The following is a 15,773-nucleotide window of genomic DNA, read 5'->3' as shown; positions in this document are numbered from 1 at the left end:
AATTATCATATAACGTATTAATTTTTTTCGGTGTAAAAATTAATATTTAAGGTTTAAAGTTACAATACTGAAAGTGATTGTATTTGGATAAAAAGAAAGAAAAAAAATTGTATTGTAGCCATGTGTTATTTATTTTTTATTAAATATCTTGTATTTTATAATTTACTTCATTCTTTAGTTAATCATTTGTATTCTTTAAGTAGAGTCGAAAAAAAAATATTCCAAGTAATATTTGTAAAAAACAATGTGTCTGATAGACTCTGACATACTCACTTGCCAAGTTTATTAACATTAATTTTGATTTTCTGTATTAATAATTTTAATTTAGAAAAATTTAATCGCACATAAAATATCTAAAACACTATATCTCATTATCAGACTTAGTTTACTTGAGTATATACGCTAGAAGTATATAAAAAGTTCAAGATAAAAAATTAAAAATCATTAGTGTATGTAACAATTTGAGGTTCAAAATTTCTTATTCCCCGGAGTCCCCACATAAAACTCCTATTTAGAATTGTGTTACAATAATTATCTTTTCGTGTTTGAACTCCCATGTCTTTGGATAATGATACTTGAACATTACTTGATTTTCTGTAATGAGATAATCTCGTTTGAGTACTTTTTGTGCGACACCGAGATATATGGACCTGGAAAAAATATTCAAGTTATTTTGTATGATATTTAGATTAAAAAATAAAATAAATATACCAATTTCATAGCTTTTTGTCGATAATCCCAAATACTATGACTATAATCCGGATCAATATACGTTTCATGAAAGTGAACATCCGTTTGGATTGCTTGATCCTGATGGAATTTCAAATTATATTCTTCAGAAGACCTATAATAACATTTGTGAGAAAAGAAACTCATGTAATTGAAAATATTAGTGAAAAAAACCTACTTTTCTTGATTATTTATCGCTTCAATTTCTTCATGTAGTTGAAAAAGATTGATATACTCTGGATGTTGACGAACAAAATTCAAGGCATCATAGAAAAATTTATTTGGATCTTGGCCAAATTTTCTAGCAGCTTCATCGGAACTAAATACGAAATATCTCATACGCCATTTGATTATACCAATGTTAGGATTTCCTGGAATTAAAGCACCAGGGCATACGACAAATGTCCATGCACAGAATCCTACAAATTCTAGCTGGATTTTTTGCGAGATCACTCATGGTATTTGGAAAAATAATATGACAATTCTCACATTCGCTTATTGATTTACCCATTGACTTTTCAAGTCGATCAGCATCTGAAAGAATTTCAGAATCTTTCAACAATCTTTCTAATATTCCTTCATCATGAATTTCCACATCCTGCAAAAATTAATCAATTAGTTTAACTAAATTATTTTATTTTTCGAACTTAGTTGAAGGTACCTCAATGTTTATATTCTTCAATTGAAATAAAAATGAGTTTAAACTGTCCAAAACTGCCCTTTCATCTTGTAGATGCATCCATATATTCATTAGATCACTAAACTGTGGCTAATAATTATATTCAACAATTAAATATTGAATGATATCAATGTAATAATATATAAAAATAGTATTTTTTTAGCTCACATAAACTTGAACAATTGGTATAGCTGTTCTAAATTTAACAGTTTCATGTAGATTAGTTAAACGAGCTTGCAAATATTTGATAAGACTTTTGTATTCATTTTCAGAAGTTTCGATATCAGATAACAGTTTTCTAAATAAAAACAAATTGATTATTTTTTAAAATGCATCAATATTATTTAATTATATGCAATCAATACCTAACGTAGATTTCTTGTTGTCTATAAGCAGTAAGTGTTTCAATAATACATGTAAAATTATTTTTCTCTTCATCAGATAAGATAAAATTGAAATCAAGAAAATTTTCAACTGCTGTTGTTAAACGATTAACATTCCTCATTAGTTTCTCTAACAGTTGGAAGATTGATAATTTCAATTTTTCAAAATTATCTTGCAATAAAGAAGGTACTAAAACAATTAACAGTCATATAAAATCCATTAAGAATAATTACTGTGAAATATACTTCTATTGATATTTAAGATTATTAATTAGATAATTATTGATTTTATTACAGTCATCAATGCTGTGACCGCCACGCTGGCAATCTTTATTAAATATTCGAATTCCACCAACAATACTCATAAGTTCCTTTAGCTGTTTATCTTTTGCTTTCCTTGATAAATTAACAAAATGTGTGACTTCTGAAGGTAGATAAACACTCTGAAGACACATTGTAGCTTCTCTATATAAAAATGAATGAAATTTATAGTAACTATCTATTAAATCATATATGTTTTCTTACTATGAATCATACTTGAGTACTCCTGAATTCGCCGGATTTCCTAAACCACTCATATATATAATAAATGTCAAAATCTTTTGATAAAGTTTGTCTATATCTCTATCAGTATTTACTCTAGTGGTTTCACAAATTTCATTCATTAAGGATACGGTTTTTCTCTCTAATCCATGTCGAAATTTCTTTATAATTTCATCTGCATTAAAAATAAAAAATAACGTACACTACTTTTAATATTTTTCAACAGTAACAATAAAATAATACTTACTTTTGTGTAGATAATTTTTTGTAAAAAAAAGTTGCATCTCAATTGTCTTTATACTAGGACCTTTTTCTAATAATTTCGTGACAATTACAGAAATTAGTTTATCATAATCATCATCATCTTGAATCTTCCATTCAGAATTTAGCTGATATAAATTGACCTTAAATAAAAAAATCTCTGACTATTTTTACCAATGTCAAAAGTTTCATGTTAACTTACAATAAATGATGCTAAATCCTTAGAAACAGTTTGATTTTGATTACTACATTCTTCAACAATTGTTTGGATAATAATTTTTTTTTGACAATTATTCATTTTATCTTCTAAACTTCAATTAAATTGGCAAAATGTTTGATCAATTAAATCCTTAGCAACACTGATCCTTCAACGTCTCAACATTTCTGTACAAAAATAATATTACTAAAAATAACAAATTAATTGAAACATTAAATATAATTATCAAATCATATTTTTATTAAATAATTTGTAAAACAATTCTAGTGTGTTTATACCTTTCCTAGATGAGATTTAAAGGCTGGATGTATACATATAGCTTTATTCCACGAATTGTTCCGAAATATTCCGAAGATAATTTGACCAGACGTCGTTTAGAGTCGGATGAGTTCGAGTAAGTTCGACTCAACTCCCTTCTGATTCGTTCTTTTATTACACCGCGAGTATACACACACACCCCAGTAAACCAGTCCGTTATAGAACGTCGAAAGCAATTGTGAGTTTACTCGAGTTGATCATTCTTCTCCTTACGTTTTATTTACAAACATTTGGAAATATTGTATTTAAAGCGAGCAATATCGTGTTTTAAATATGAACGTATTGTTACGTTTAACAAGTGTTGTTACAAAAAAATAATGCAATGCATAGAATAAAGAAGAAAGGAGAAATCTATCAGGAATTAAAGCCAATTGTGAAGACTTAAAGCTTACTTAGGTATAAGTATGGCTGGCGACATTTGGCGAAGCTCCGACGCTTCTAGGACGTCAATTGTTCAACATTGGTGCAGTGAACTCGTGTTATGGAGGTTTATTATTATTTTACTGAGCCTTTTATCAATTTTTTGCTCCAGCAGTGCATCTGATTCTTATCAAAATGGTAAATAATTTACTCGATTATGTTATATTGAAAAATATTTTTTTTATGTTATTCTTAAATATGAGATTGTATATGACTTATTCACTCATTTGTGACGAAATTGACTCACGAATTAGTAAGTTTTCTCTCTGTAATACATTGTATGAATCATCGTAGAATCAATGAGAGTCCATGCAATTTTTATGCTCCAGTATAGGATACGAGCGAAAAAAAAATTGTGATTCATCTGGAATATAATTATTATATTTATGTTCTAATAATAATAATAATTAATTAATTATTCACTTAAAGTCACGTTCGATTTCCTATCGCAATAAGTAATTTCCGGTTTCTTTCCCATGACGGATGTTTCGAAGGACAAAGATATTGAATTTGGGATAAAGAAAAAGATATTTTTTGATAGAAAATTGTTGTTATTATTAATAAATATAAATTTAATATCCACATTAAAGTAGAAGTAAAAAAGAATAATTATTTAAAAATATTACTGTGTGCAACAGATCTTTCGTTATGAAAATGAAAATATGTATGAGGATGTTAGATAAGATTTTTTTGCTCTGATAGTTGATCTATTCTTTTTATATTAATGTTATACTTTAATATTATTTCAATATTTATAAAATAAAATTCATATTTATGATAAGATGAAAAGAATGAGGACAAGGATTCTTGACTGCAATCGGTTGAATTAAATCAAAAGGAAATCTCAATTAAGCTACAGAAGCTTTACTTGTTATGACAGTAAATAGATCCATAATAGTTAATGAAGTTATTATTGTTATAAAATGATGTACGTTAATGAAAGATTAATTGAAGAGAAAGTCGATAATATTCAGAATTAAGATAATTATTGAATTATAAAGATAATATTTTATACATGAGCAAACCAGTAGTAGAGATTTTGTGGTTACGACATCACACTAGCGGTTCATTCAAGACAAAACAGGGTTAAATGCAGTTTTAGCACATACTTGAATGAATTTATCATTGCTAATTTTTTTTTTATCTAACTGATAATGAGTTATAAGAGTTTCTAGAAATTAGAACCATTTCTAGTCATCAGGAAATACATTCTAATTATCATTTTCATTGAAAATTGAGTCTAAAATAATGATATATTCCTTTATTAATATCTAAACAGTATAATCATGTACACTTGAGTTCTCTGAAGTCGAATTTAACTCAGAAATTATTTTTAAAACGTTTTATTTAACATCTAGGAAGTAGGTCTTTGGAATTTTTTGCATTCATAGTTCGAGAAGTTGATGTCGATTTTTTTTTTCTTTGGAAATATAAATAATATGATTTTTGTTTTCAAAAGTGAAAAAGGTAAGTAGGTGAATATAAGGGCTTATTGAAAGACTGGAAGAAGTTGAGAATCGGCGAGGGAGCAGCAGATTCAAATCTATTTTCGGCTCTAACAATACCCTACAGTCTCGTCCGACCACTGGAAACTTTTAACGATTTTCTAGTTCTTTTATTCCTTGGATGTTTTTTAATTCGAATACGTATTCCAAAAATAGTAACATTTAAATTATTTCTAATTATTTTAGAACATTATAAGATCATTTAAAAGTAGTATTACAGTTTGATATCTCTACATACACTTCCGGTTTTAAAAAGAACTTCATTTTTTTATCGTTTTTCTTATGAATAATTCATTGTTTTTCTTTCACCTCGGTGATTCATCTTCCACCTACGACAGCACGTCCAAATGCTGAGCTACGAAATACATAATACTAAGAACATGCCTTGGATACCTCTTCAAAGGACTATCATCCTTAGCTGTACCAGTATCCACTGCTAAATCTTGCTCATTAAATATTACTTGGAATTATTTGTTATTATTAGTTTTTTTTTTGTTTGCTTTATTGTTTTTTATTTGTTCAACTAAATAAATAATAATAATAATTCTATAGCAGGTATTGGGCAAATGTTATTTTTTACTCCAAAATTTCTTTTTAAAATATTAATAAATCATTTAAATTGATATTTCAATAACAAGTGAAATTTAAATAATAATTCAATTTTAGAAATTGGATTAGACTTTAATGCTTCATATATAATTGGTTATTCACAATCAGTTGAAAATATTTTTTTCCAAAACATATGGAATTACTGGCAGATGGTGTTGGAGTAAACAAAAATACTTGAATGCAATTCCAACGTTGCTCAGTCAAAGAATTCTTTTATTGTTAATTTGATGAATTTAAGTAGCGGAGCAAATACAAATAAAGAATGAAAAGCAGTGAGACATAGACAGTGTAGATACCTATGTGTATGTAAGCTTCAATACTTATTTTACGTATACACATATTACAAGGGGATTTTGTTCCCTCATCGACCCGTTTTTCGATGCTCATCGACCCATGATATGACGATACAATACATGCCACGATCATATAGTGTCTAACTTATAAAATACAGGGTTAAATCACCGAATCGAATGGAAAAATAGTTGAAAAGAAAGAAAATGAAATATTGACTGCACAAAACAATGTCAGAGGATGAACTATTTTTTTTTCTGAATATTTATTGAGGTTTATATTCAGAACAAATGGCACAGTAACAAATTTGATGAATATTTTTCAACACAGTTAAATATCGTTGGTTTACTCGGATAATGTTAATGCAAATTCGGTCATTTACTTAATTGCTGTAATTAATTAAATAACAACTCATGAAGAATAAATACAAATGATGATTCTTTTTAGTTTTTATGTATTCGATTTATACAGTAAATGGTAATGATTAAAATTTTTCAATTATCATTTATTATTTGCAGATTTTCTATTTTAACAATAGAACCAGATGAATATTTTAGCACATAAATTTAGGAATTTATTTTTTTATACTTATCCGGTTTTATTCGCTCTTATTTTCCTTTCGCTCTTAATTTTATCACACATGGTAATTCAGGATGTGCATGGGAACGTAAATAAAGATCCGCAAGTGAACACGTGCTTTTTTTCATCACTTAAAATAAATTTACTTTGAGAATTTCCTTTTTCTTTTTTTTTAGATAGTCTAGTAGTAGACAAGGATTTGAATGCAATTATTTCAAATTTAATACAAAATAATAAAATGAAATGTATAATGCATTGAATAGTTAAATAAGTTAGAGAAAAAAAGAAACTAGTGCAATATATTCAACTGCATTTTTATTCTAAAGAATATATTATTTATTTCTTTTTCCTGTGATTAATCTTTTTTTTTCTTTTTTTTCAGGTCATTCACCAGACTTTAGTAGTTTTAAAGTGATAAAACCAAGAGTCTTTCATGGACGACATAAACGAGAAATTTTTGATACCAGGGAAAATGTAAGTCCTTTAAAAAGATTCATATAATATTTAATACAATTATAATATTAATTTTAATCGTATTTAAATAATTTCAAAGAAAGTACTTTTAAAATTGATATGAAATATAATTTTTTTTTTTTTAATCATACTCAGTGTGATATAAGAACTCTAATCCTTTATACTTAGATAATGATAAGTGACATAGCACTGAAAGAATAAAGAAATCATTGTGACTATAATATCGTAATGAAACTTCTTGCGAAACGAAATTAGCAAAACAAAGAGAATATAGACGTTGATCGTGTTAAGTTAACCTTGGACACGAATTTATATTTTATTATATTTATTTATTTTATATAAATTTTCTACTCAAGCTAACATTTACTATAAAATTATACTTTTGATATTTTATATAAATAAAAAGTGCTGTTTTTAAAGGAGAAAGTTTTTATTTTTTTTTTCAGGAACATGAGCATACTGAAGTGTTGACAATTGCATATGATATAGATGGTGTAAAAAGAACCCTTGATTTAAGACTCAACACAGATCTCATTCCTGTAGGATATAAACAAAGAAGACAACATAATGGTGGATATAAAACAGATATTCCTGATAAAGTTGTAAGTTTAAGTTTAAATATTTTATAAATATTAAAAAAAACTTTTTTCTCTTCAAAAAAAGATTATTTTTAAGACTTTTAACGTAAGATATGATAATTTTATCGAGATATCGTTCAACCTACTGTATCTTTCATGTATCCAATAATGGTGCGTTACATCGTCTGTTTTACATAATTGAATTAATTAATTCTACTTCCCTCTCTCCTTTTCCATACTCTGGCCAATTAAGTAGCTGATATGAGTGAAATTCCTTTCATGTATAACACCAAGTAACAACACTTTCTTTATCATTACTCACATATATGAAACTTTATTTTCATTTGTAAAATAAACAAATTTTTTTTTTTGTTGTTATGTCAGGAGCTTTGTCATTATCAAGGAAGTGTACGAGGCATTCCGGGCTCTTGGGTAGCATTATCAACTTGTAGAGGGTTAAAAGGAGTAGTCTTTGATGGAGAAAATACTCATTATATCCATCCTGAAACGGAATCACTTGATGCAATACATTATTTATATGACCACAAGCATTTTATAGGCAATAATACATGCGGTAAGAATAAAAACATTATTATTTATCAAAACAATAATCTGAATTATTAACTTTTATTCTTGGAAAAAATTCTGTGGAATTCTTTGAAATAAAAGAAAATTGTAAGATTGAGTAGACAACAAAAAAAAAGATACTTGTCTTGTCTTACCTTATTAGAAACTAGTATATAAGAATTTTTTCCCTTTGCAGGATACAAAGGCCATCATGAGGCTTCTATACCATCTATAATATCTCATAAAAATTTTAGAGTAAGTAGCAATATAATACAAATTCTTCAATTATTTTTTAATTTGTGACCTTTATTCAAAAGCCCATGTATTGTTTTAGAGAAAAAGAGCTGCTGAAGTAGTTCGTGGTCCTTATAATTCCAATAGACAATCACGCTATGTGGAACTAGTTCTTGTTATTGATAAAAAAGAATACATGGCCTTGGGCGAAAATCTAGATAAAGTATACCATCATTGTAAAGATATTGCTAATATAATAAATGCTGTAAGTATATTATTTATCTTTATAAAAAATAATTCTATATCAGCTAAACAATTAGTTGATATCTTTCTAATTAAATACGTAATTTAAAAATATATTGATTACTTGTTACTAACAGCTGTTCACTCCCTTGAACATTTTTGTCGCGCTGGTTGGTGTTGAAGTCTGGACAGATTCTGATGAAATTACGTTATCACCTAAAGGTGATGCAACGCTTGCGAATTTTCTGCGATATCGAAGGGAAATGCTTGTCAAAGAAATTCCTAATGATAATGCTCAGTTGTTGACGTAAGTAAAAGAAAAAAAAAACATGATGCTGCATCTATTAAAATAATATATTATTCTATATATGAATGTATGTATTATGTTTGATAAAGGAAAGCTAAATTTGAAGAGGGAGTTGTTGGGAAGGCTCTCAAAGGACCTATTTGTACATTTGAGTTTTCTGGTGGAGTATCTATCGATCACTCAAGCGTAATTGGTATAGTGGCAGCGACTGTAGCCCATGAAATGGGTCATAATTTTGGAATGGAGCATGACTCAGCTAACTGTTCCTGCCCAGAAGAGCGGTAAGATAAAATCATTAATAGAATAAATAGCCTCGTTTACTTCGAAAATTAATGACACAAATTAATCAAATTTTTTAATGAAAATATTTCAGATGTATTATGGCTGCATCTAGTGGTTCAACTGGACCAGTTCATTGGTCATCTTGTTCTTTAGAATATCTAGCACTCGCTTTTGAGCATGGAATGGATTATTGCCTTCGTAATAAGCCTACTAAATTGTTTGATAGTCCAATTTGTGGCAATGGATTTGTTGAATCTGGAGAGCAATGTGATTGTGGATTAAAGGAAAATTGCGACAATCCTTGCTGTAATGCTACGACTTGTATGCTACATTCAAATGCTAGCTGTGCTACGGGTAAATGTTGTGACTTGACGACCTGTAAGCCAAAAAATGCTGGAACTGAATGCAGATCTGCAGAACATGAGTGCGATTTACCAGAATATTGTACAGGCCAAAGTGAATACTGTCCTCAAGATGTTTTTAAAATTGATGGTGAAAGTTGCAACGTGGGAAAGGCCTTTTGCTATCAAGGATCTTGTAGAACTCACAATGATCAATGTAAACTTCTTTGGGGACCTAGTGGATTTTCTTCAGATGCTCAATGTTATCATATGAATAGCAAAGGAACAAAATTAGGAAATTGTGGATACAACAGATTAGAATCAAGTTATATTAAATGCAATGACGAGTAAGTATCATGACTGTTGGTTCTTTTTTTAACCTTTTTAAAAATATAAAGTGTACCAAACGAAAATAATTTTTTTTATAGACACATTTTATGTGGAATGTTACATTGTAAACACTTAAATGAAAGACTAGAGTTTGGGATGGAATCTGTAGCAATTTTGAGTCATTCGTTTATTAATAACGGAGGAAAAATTATAGCTTGCAGATCAGCAATTGTAGATTTAGGTCTTAATCAAGTTGATCCTGGGCTTGCACCTGATGGAGCTAAATGTGCTCCAGGAAAGGTATTTTTGATGATTTAATTTTCAAATATGTTATGATTTTTTTAACATAAAATTTTTAGTTAAACTTAAATTATATAAAATATGATTGGATTCTTTTAGATGTGTGTAAACCAAAAATGTATGCCAATAGCAGATTTAAGAGCATCAACTATTGGGAAAGATTCTTGTCCAAATAATTGTGGAGGTAACGGAGTATGCAATAGCTTAGGTCACTGCCACTGTAATCGAGGATTTCGTCCACCTGATTGTGTTCATCCAGGATTTGGAGGATCTGATGATAGTGGTCCTGCCGAAGATCCTAATGGTAAATATTTCGAAAATAATTTTCCTCGTAGAGTTCTGCAAAGTATTTATTGATATGTTATTTAAAAATTTTTTTTTCAGCTCGCAACGATTTTATTACTGCACTCTATGTTATATTCCTTGGAATACTACCAGTGGCTGGTTTAGTTTCCCTCGCAGTGTGGTGCAGAAATAATAATTCCCCTGGTACAATTGGATGGAAAAAGCAAATAATTCCAACGTACGTATTTAATTTGGAAAAATTAGTGTCAAAATCTAAAAAACCTATCAATTCTCCTGGTAGAACACCAAAAAAATCAAAAGCTCGGAAAAAAAATAAATTTGTAGAAAGACTAAATATTTTATTTTCATTTTCGAAACATACGAGACCAAATCAAAATCAAATTTTTACTATCAGTGATACATTACCTCGTAAAAAAATTGAAATAACTAAAAAGAATCTTGTTAGTACAACTAATCCAGAAGTGATTAATTGTAGTAATCAAATAGTGTCGAAACATGTTTCACTTTTTGAAAATTTAAATTCTCAAAACACAGTAACGTCAAATAATGAAAATCCCATTTACATGAACGTATCAAAAAAAAATCTTTCGGATAAATTACGAGAACCAGCTCAAACAAGTGAATGCAAAAATGATAAAATTTTTAACAATGTCCATGAATTGAAATTAAACCCTTATAATGAATTTCAATATTCAAATGAAAATCCTTGTAGCAGTTCAAATGTTGCAAATTTAAAAAGCATTGAACAGGTTAAAGATCCAATATTATTTTATAATAAAAAGCCTCCACCACCTCCTGCACCACCTCAAAGTATGAAACCAAAAATTTAAATGTATTATGGGAATCGACAATACTCGAATCTCATTTGACTTTTATATAATGAATCTTCAAAGACCGAATTAGAAAAAATACTCAATAACTTTTAAGTTATGATATTTTTAATTTGCTAGACTATAAGATTAAATTCAATAAGCAGTGGCGAGTGCATGATTTGAATGCATGATGTTTGTTAATATAACACGACTCCAACCATCAATTTTTCTTTAATGTGATAATTTTATAATTGACAATCAATGTAAAACCATGAGCGCACGTTTTTTGATGCATGAAATTTATTATTAAGGAATAAGAAATTTTTTTTGTTTATATTTTGGTAAATTTTTGTCATAAAAAAGTCTAAAATTCGAATCTCAGCATGTGAGTTATCTTTATGTTTAATAATTTACTCATTAATGTAATATCATCAACAATACCAAAAATTATTTTTCAAAACAATAAAATTCTTCACAAATAAAATATTAGTTTTTCTTTTTATAATTTAATTCTTTTTCTGATTTTTTCTATCTTTATTGGCAATTAATTTTTAATCAAACTAATTTTCCTTGCTTGTAAAATCATTGCATTGAAGCATGTATTTTTTAAAAAATTAAAAAAACATTATTTATTTAATAAACAATTGCTTGCAACCAGAATCCTTAAGCTTATTGAAATTTTCCACCTTTATAAAATTTCAGACACGACCGTGGATTCATGATAAAAACAATTGATCATCCCAGAAACATCCATCATCACCACCATCATCAACCGTCGAATAGAATTGAAACAATAGATTCAACTTTAGCACAAGATCCGGCCTGTGCAAGTTTATTACCAAAGTCAGAAGATGATGAACGATTTAATAATAATTTATTTGGACAATTCAAGGGATTTACATTGGCTCCATTATCTTCAGTGAGTGTTCCCCCAACTCATAAATTGCTAGAACCAACTAAACCAGCACCTGAAGTTCCAGTGGTTGCAATTAAAACTAATTTGAATTCATCACAACGAAATAATTCTCGCAGATGTGGTTTTATAACACCTTTGTTGAATAACAATAATAATAACAACAATAATAAGATTAATGAAATAGAATCAAAGGCGCCAGCATTACCGCCATTAAATCCAGGCAGCACAGCACGTCCATTAATAAGTTCTCCAGTATTATCAATGACAACTTGTACATCAATGGATTTTGTACCAGCTAAAATACCTACTCGTCCGGCTCCAGAAGTTCCTTCACGTCCACTAGAAACATTAAAAGATTCCTCCACTGCATCAGTTCTTCAGAAAAGTTCAGGAATCGATAAACCCGATGGTATTTCATCAACATTAGCTGATGCAGAACGAAAAGAAAAAATTACATTGGAAAATAAAGAAAAATCCAGTACATTAAACAGAATCGCTTCAATACTTAGACCTGGATATAAAGAAGATAAAAACAGCATAAATAAAAATCCACATCAGAAAGTAACGAAAATAATGGATAAAGATATTTTAAGGAATTTAGAAATATCAAATCCAATCCCACAAAAAGAAATTGAAATTCCAATGGCAGCAATAACTCTAGGTTCTGTTGAGAATGATAAAAAAACGGTAGTAATGCGTGCACAATCAATGAGAGATTCAAAAGGATTATCGAGGCCAGCTATTCATTCATTTGGATCAATGAGACAAGGAAATTCATATAAACGACCAACAAGTATTCCAGCAAGTACAAGACCTACATCTCCACCTCCGCCAGTGCCTCCAGGACCAGAAAAACCTAACGATGATTTAAAAATACCTGGATTGCCTGGATATCAAACTCCTAATGTTAAAACTAGTAATACCGTAGTAGAAGATACTTATGATGATTGTCTTAATATTGCTGATCCTACATTAAATAAAATCAACGAAGAATTAAATGGCAATGATAACATTTATGCAGTAATTGAAGATCCTATTGATAAAGCTGTAAAGAATGTTAAAGAAGTGAGTGAATATAAAAATCCAAAGCCTATTGACTCTCATGAAACACCAGAAACAATGGGATTACTTTCAGAGATTGTGTCTGAAATTTCTAATCGAAATTTTGACTCAATTTATTCGACAGGAACTTTGAAAAAAAAGAATAATGAAAATAAACAGAATAAATGTTTAGAAATATCTGGTTCTAATAGTTCACTAGGTACTTACGTTAATTCAAGTCATTACAAATCCCCTGGCAGTGTTTATTCCAATTCAGCATCAGCTAAATTTAATTCAGCCATTTCTGAAACATCTTCTGGATATTTATTACCTTCTGCTGTCAATGTTCCCAAGAAAGATGATGAAAGTCATAATTTATTACCTAATAATAAAAAAAATGATAAAGTACAGACGAATACATCAGGATCAAAGACAGAATGTGGGGAAACTAATTCTGTAGTATCTGATGATATGAAAGTTAAAAAAAACCACATAAAATCAGTCAAGATACCTTTAAGCAATATGAAGAATTCCCTTACTAATAATAAAGATAATATAATGAATGAAGAGGGAAAAATTGAAAAACAAAATTCGGAAATTAATGTAAATAATCAAACAAGTCCGGATAAATCAAAAAGTTTTCCTGCAAAAACAATTCGGCAAAGTTCAGATACCAGTTTAAAGTCCACTAAAAGTGTTAGTAGTAAAGAAAAAAAAGATGGGATCAGTAGTTCTTCTGTAAATAGTAAAAATAGTCCAGATGTTGTCTCCAGTTGTTCTACATCGTCCTCTAACCATTCAGAATCTCCTGATGTAGTTGGGATTAATTCAAAATTTAAAAATATACAAAAGTTCTCAGTTCAAACTCAAAAAAAAACTACTTCTATCCCTCCACGACCAGGTAGTATTGTTGCTAAAGCTGCGACGTTTACAGAAAAAAAGAAATCACCGACATCAGTGAAAAATTTATCAGTAACAAAAAGTGACATTAGAAGTGACATTAAAAATCCAATCAAAAAAGCTGCTGGAAGTAAAATAAACGTTGCTTCGTTACAACAAAAATTTGAACAAAATAAACCAGTTAACTCAGTTAATGCAGTGAAGAATGTTTCTTCTGTGAAGAAAACAATTACTAATAAAAATGATGCAGATGTGAGTAAGTAAGATAGAGTATCTAGTCTCTGGACAAATGAATAATATAAAAATTGACTGATGAATATGATTTAATGATAAAACTTTGTATATACTATCTGTATTTACGCTTTAGCTTTCACTCTTCATTTATTCGCTCTTTGTTTTTTTTTATTAGTAATTCTTAATGCTTGAATAATATAGAAACTTAATGACATTTCGGAATAAAAGACGAGCAAAAATTTTGACGACAATGATAATAAAACCCAAAACTCTGTGATAAATATCATTTATTAGAATACAAATTTGAATCATTCTATAGACAAAACTAATGTTTAGCAGCGATTACTAAAAATTTTATTTATATAACAAAGAACGATTGCTAAAGCCAATAAATTTTCAATGTATTTATTTGACTGATGTAAATATGTTAATATTAATAGAAAAGAGAAAGATTAAAATAAAAAAAAAGATTTTTCTACGACTTCTTCAGGTTTGAAATTAAAAAATAAATAAATTAATAAATAATTATTATAAATAATAATATAATTAAATGATATTAGTTTATGGCACATTATGTATGTAGATACAAATTTTTTTTTTTTCTTTAAAGTCTACTGATTCAGATAATATAAACCTGCAAGAAAATAATTAATAGCCGATAAGTGTTCAATAAGTTTTTAATTATATAAACATCGAGTACCAAAGAGCTTTTAGGCTTACAATACAATTTATCATCACCCGATCACAATAGATTTTAACCAATATCCATATTTTAAATAATCCTTTTATCTGTTTCTCGCCATATTTGCGTAAATTATTTTATTATAAAATAATTATTTATGTAATTTTTTGCTGAGATAAATTTTACATTAATGTATTTCTTATTTTTACAATAAAATGTTAAATATTATGTTATTTAATCACATAAAAGTTTTTATAAATTTTTCTAAGATATTTATCAATCTAATTGAAATGTTATATAACTATTACATTTATTGATTGCGATAATAAGTACAAATAATATTAAAATCCGCGATATTAGATTTTTAATATGTTAAACATTAATGATCGTTTATTTTAATTAATGTATTTATAAATAATCATTTACTTAATTATTTCGAAGCTAAAAAAAAAAACAGTTTTTATCATATGAAAAGAAAAATTTTTTCCTTTTATTAATAAAACCACGAAAGTAGATGTGTCGACACTCGCGTCAACCACTAGAATAATTAGACCGGCTTTTGAAGGATCTCATTAAAGTGAAGTAGGCATCTCTCCATCATACTTTAATTCTCAAATCCCTACATCTACTTCTGTACAAACACATGTACTCTATCTTTTTTTTTTTTCTTGACTATTTTACCTTCGTCGTTT

At 28.2% G+C, this 15,773-nt stretch overlaps 2 protein-coding genes across 2 annotated transcripts; one reads left to right on the top strand and one right to left on the bottom strand.

The window, feature by feature from the left end:
• Positions 1 to 434: 434 nt before the first annotated feature.
• On the bottom strand, positions 435 to 2,787 carry LOC118072902 (cilia- and flagella-associated protein 206). Its single transcript, XM_035093070.1, is given in 11 exon segments — positions 435 to 650; positions 712 to 844; positions 908 to 1,173; positions 1,175 to 1,327; positions 1,391 to 1,498; positions 1,577 to 1,706; positions 1,774 to 1,981; positions 2,087 to 2,256; positions 2,329 to 2,509; positions 2,582 to 2,738; positions 2,770 to 2,787. Coding segments are annotated over 11 exon segments (1,740 nt in total).
• A 479-nt stretch (positions 2,788 to 3,266) lies between these two features.
• Meltrin (meltrin) lies at positions 3,267 to 14,840 on the top strand. Its single transcript, XM_035092572.1, has 13 exons — positions 3,267 to 3,688; positions 6,917 to 7,008; positions 7,455 to 7,610; positions 7,971 to 8,160; positions 8,350 to 8,408; positions 8,488 to 8,652; positions 8,768 to 8,937; positions 9,027 to 9,218; positions 9,311 to 9,907; positions 9,989 to 10,190; positions 10,290 to 10,494; positions 10,575 to 10,713; positions 12,011 to 14,840. Exons 1-13 carry the CDS (start codon positions 3,535 to 3,537, stop codon positions 14,427 to 14,429), a joined length of 4,740 nt encoding a protein of 1,579 aa, XP_034948463.1. The 5' UTR covers positions 3,267 to 3,534; the 3' UTR covers positions 14,430 to 14,840.
• The last annotated feature ends 933 nt before the right edge of the window (positions 14,841 to 15,773 follow it).

Source organism: Chelonus insularis, unplaced genomic scaffold (assembly GCF_013357705.1).
Source record: "Chelonus insularis isolate UGA/USDA-ARS -01 unplaced genomic scaffold, ASM1335770v1 contig_94_pilon, whole genome shotgun sequence".
Taxonomy (NCBI): domain Eukaryota; kingdom Metazoa; phylum Arthropoda; class Insecta; order Hymenoptera; family Braconidae; genus Chelonus; species Chelonus insularis.
Note: the sequence above shows the minus strand (reverse complement) of the source record. Positions and strands in the feature narration are given on the sequence as shown.

Bases quoted from the DNA above. Each gene is read 5' to 3' on its own strand.
- Meltrin (XM_035092572.1), top strand. From the start codon at position 3,535: ATGGCTGGCGACATTTGGCGAAGCTCCGACGCTTCTAGGACGTCAATT. The intron at 8,653-8,767 runs GTAAGTATATTA...TGTTACTAACAG, and splicing joins TTGCTAATATAATAAATGCT to CTGTTCACTCCCTTGAACAT. The intron at 9,908-9,988 runs GTAAGTATCATG...TTTTTTTTATAG, and splicing joins TATATTAAATGCAATGACGA to ACACATTTTATGTGGAATGT.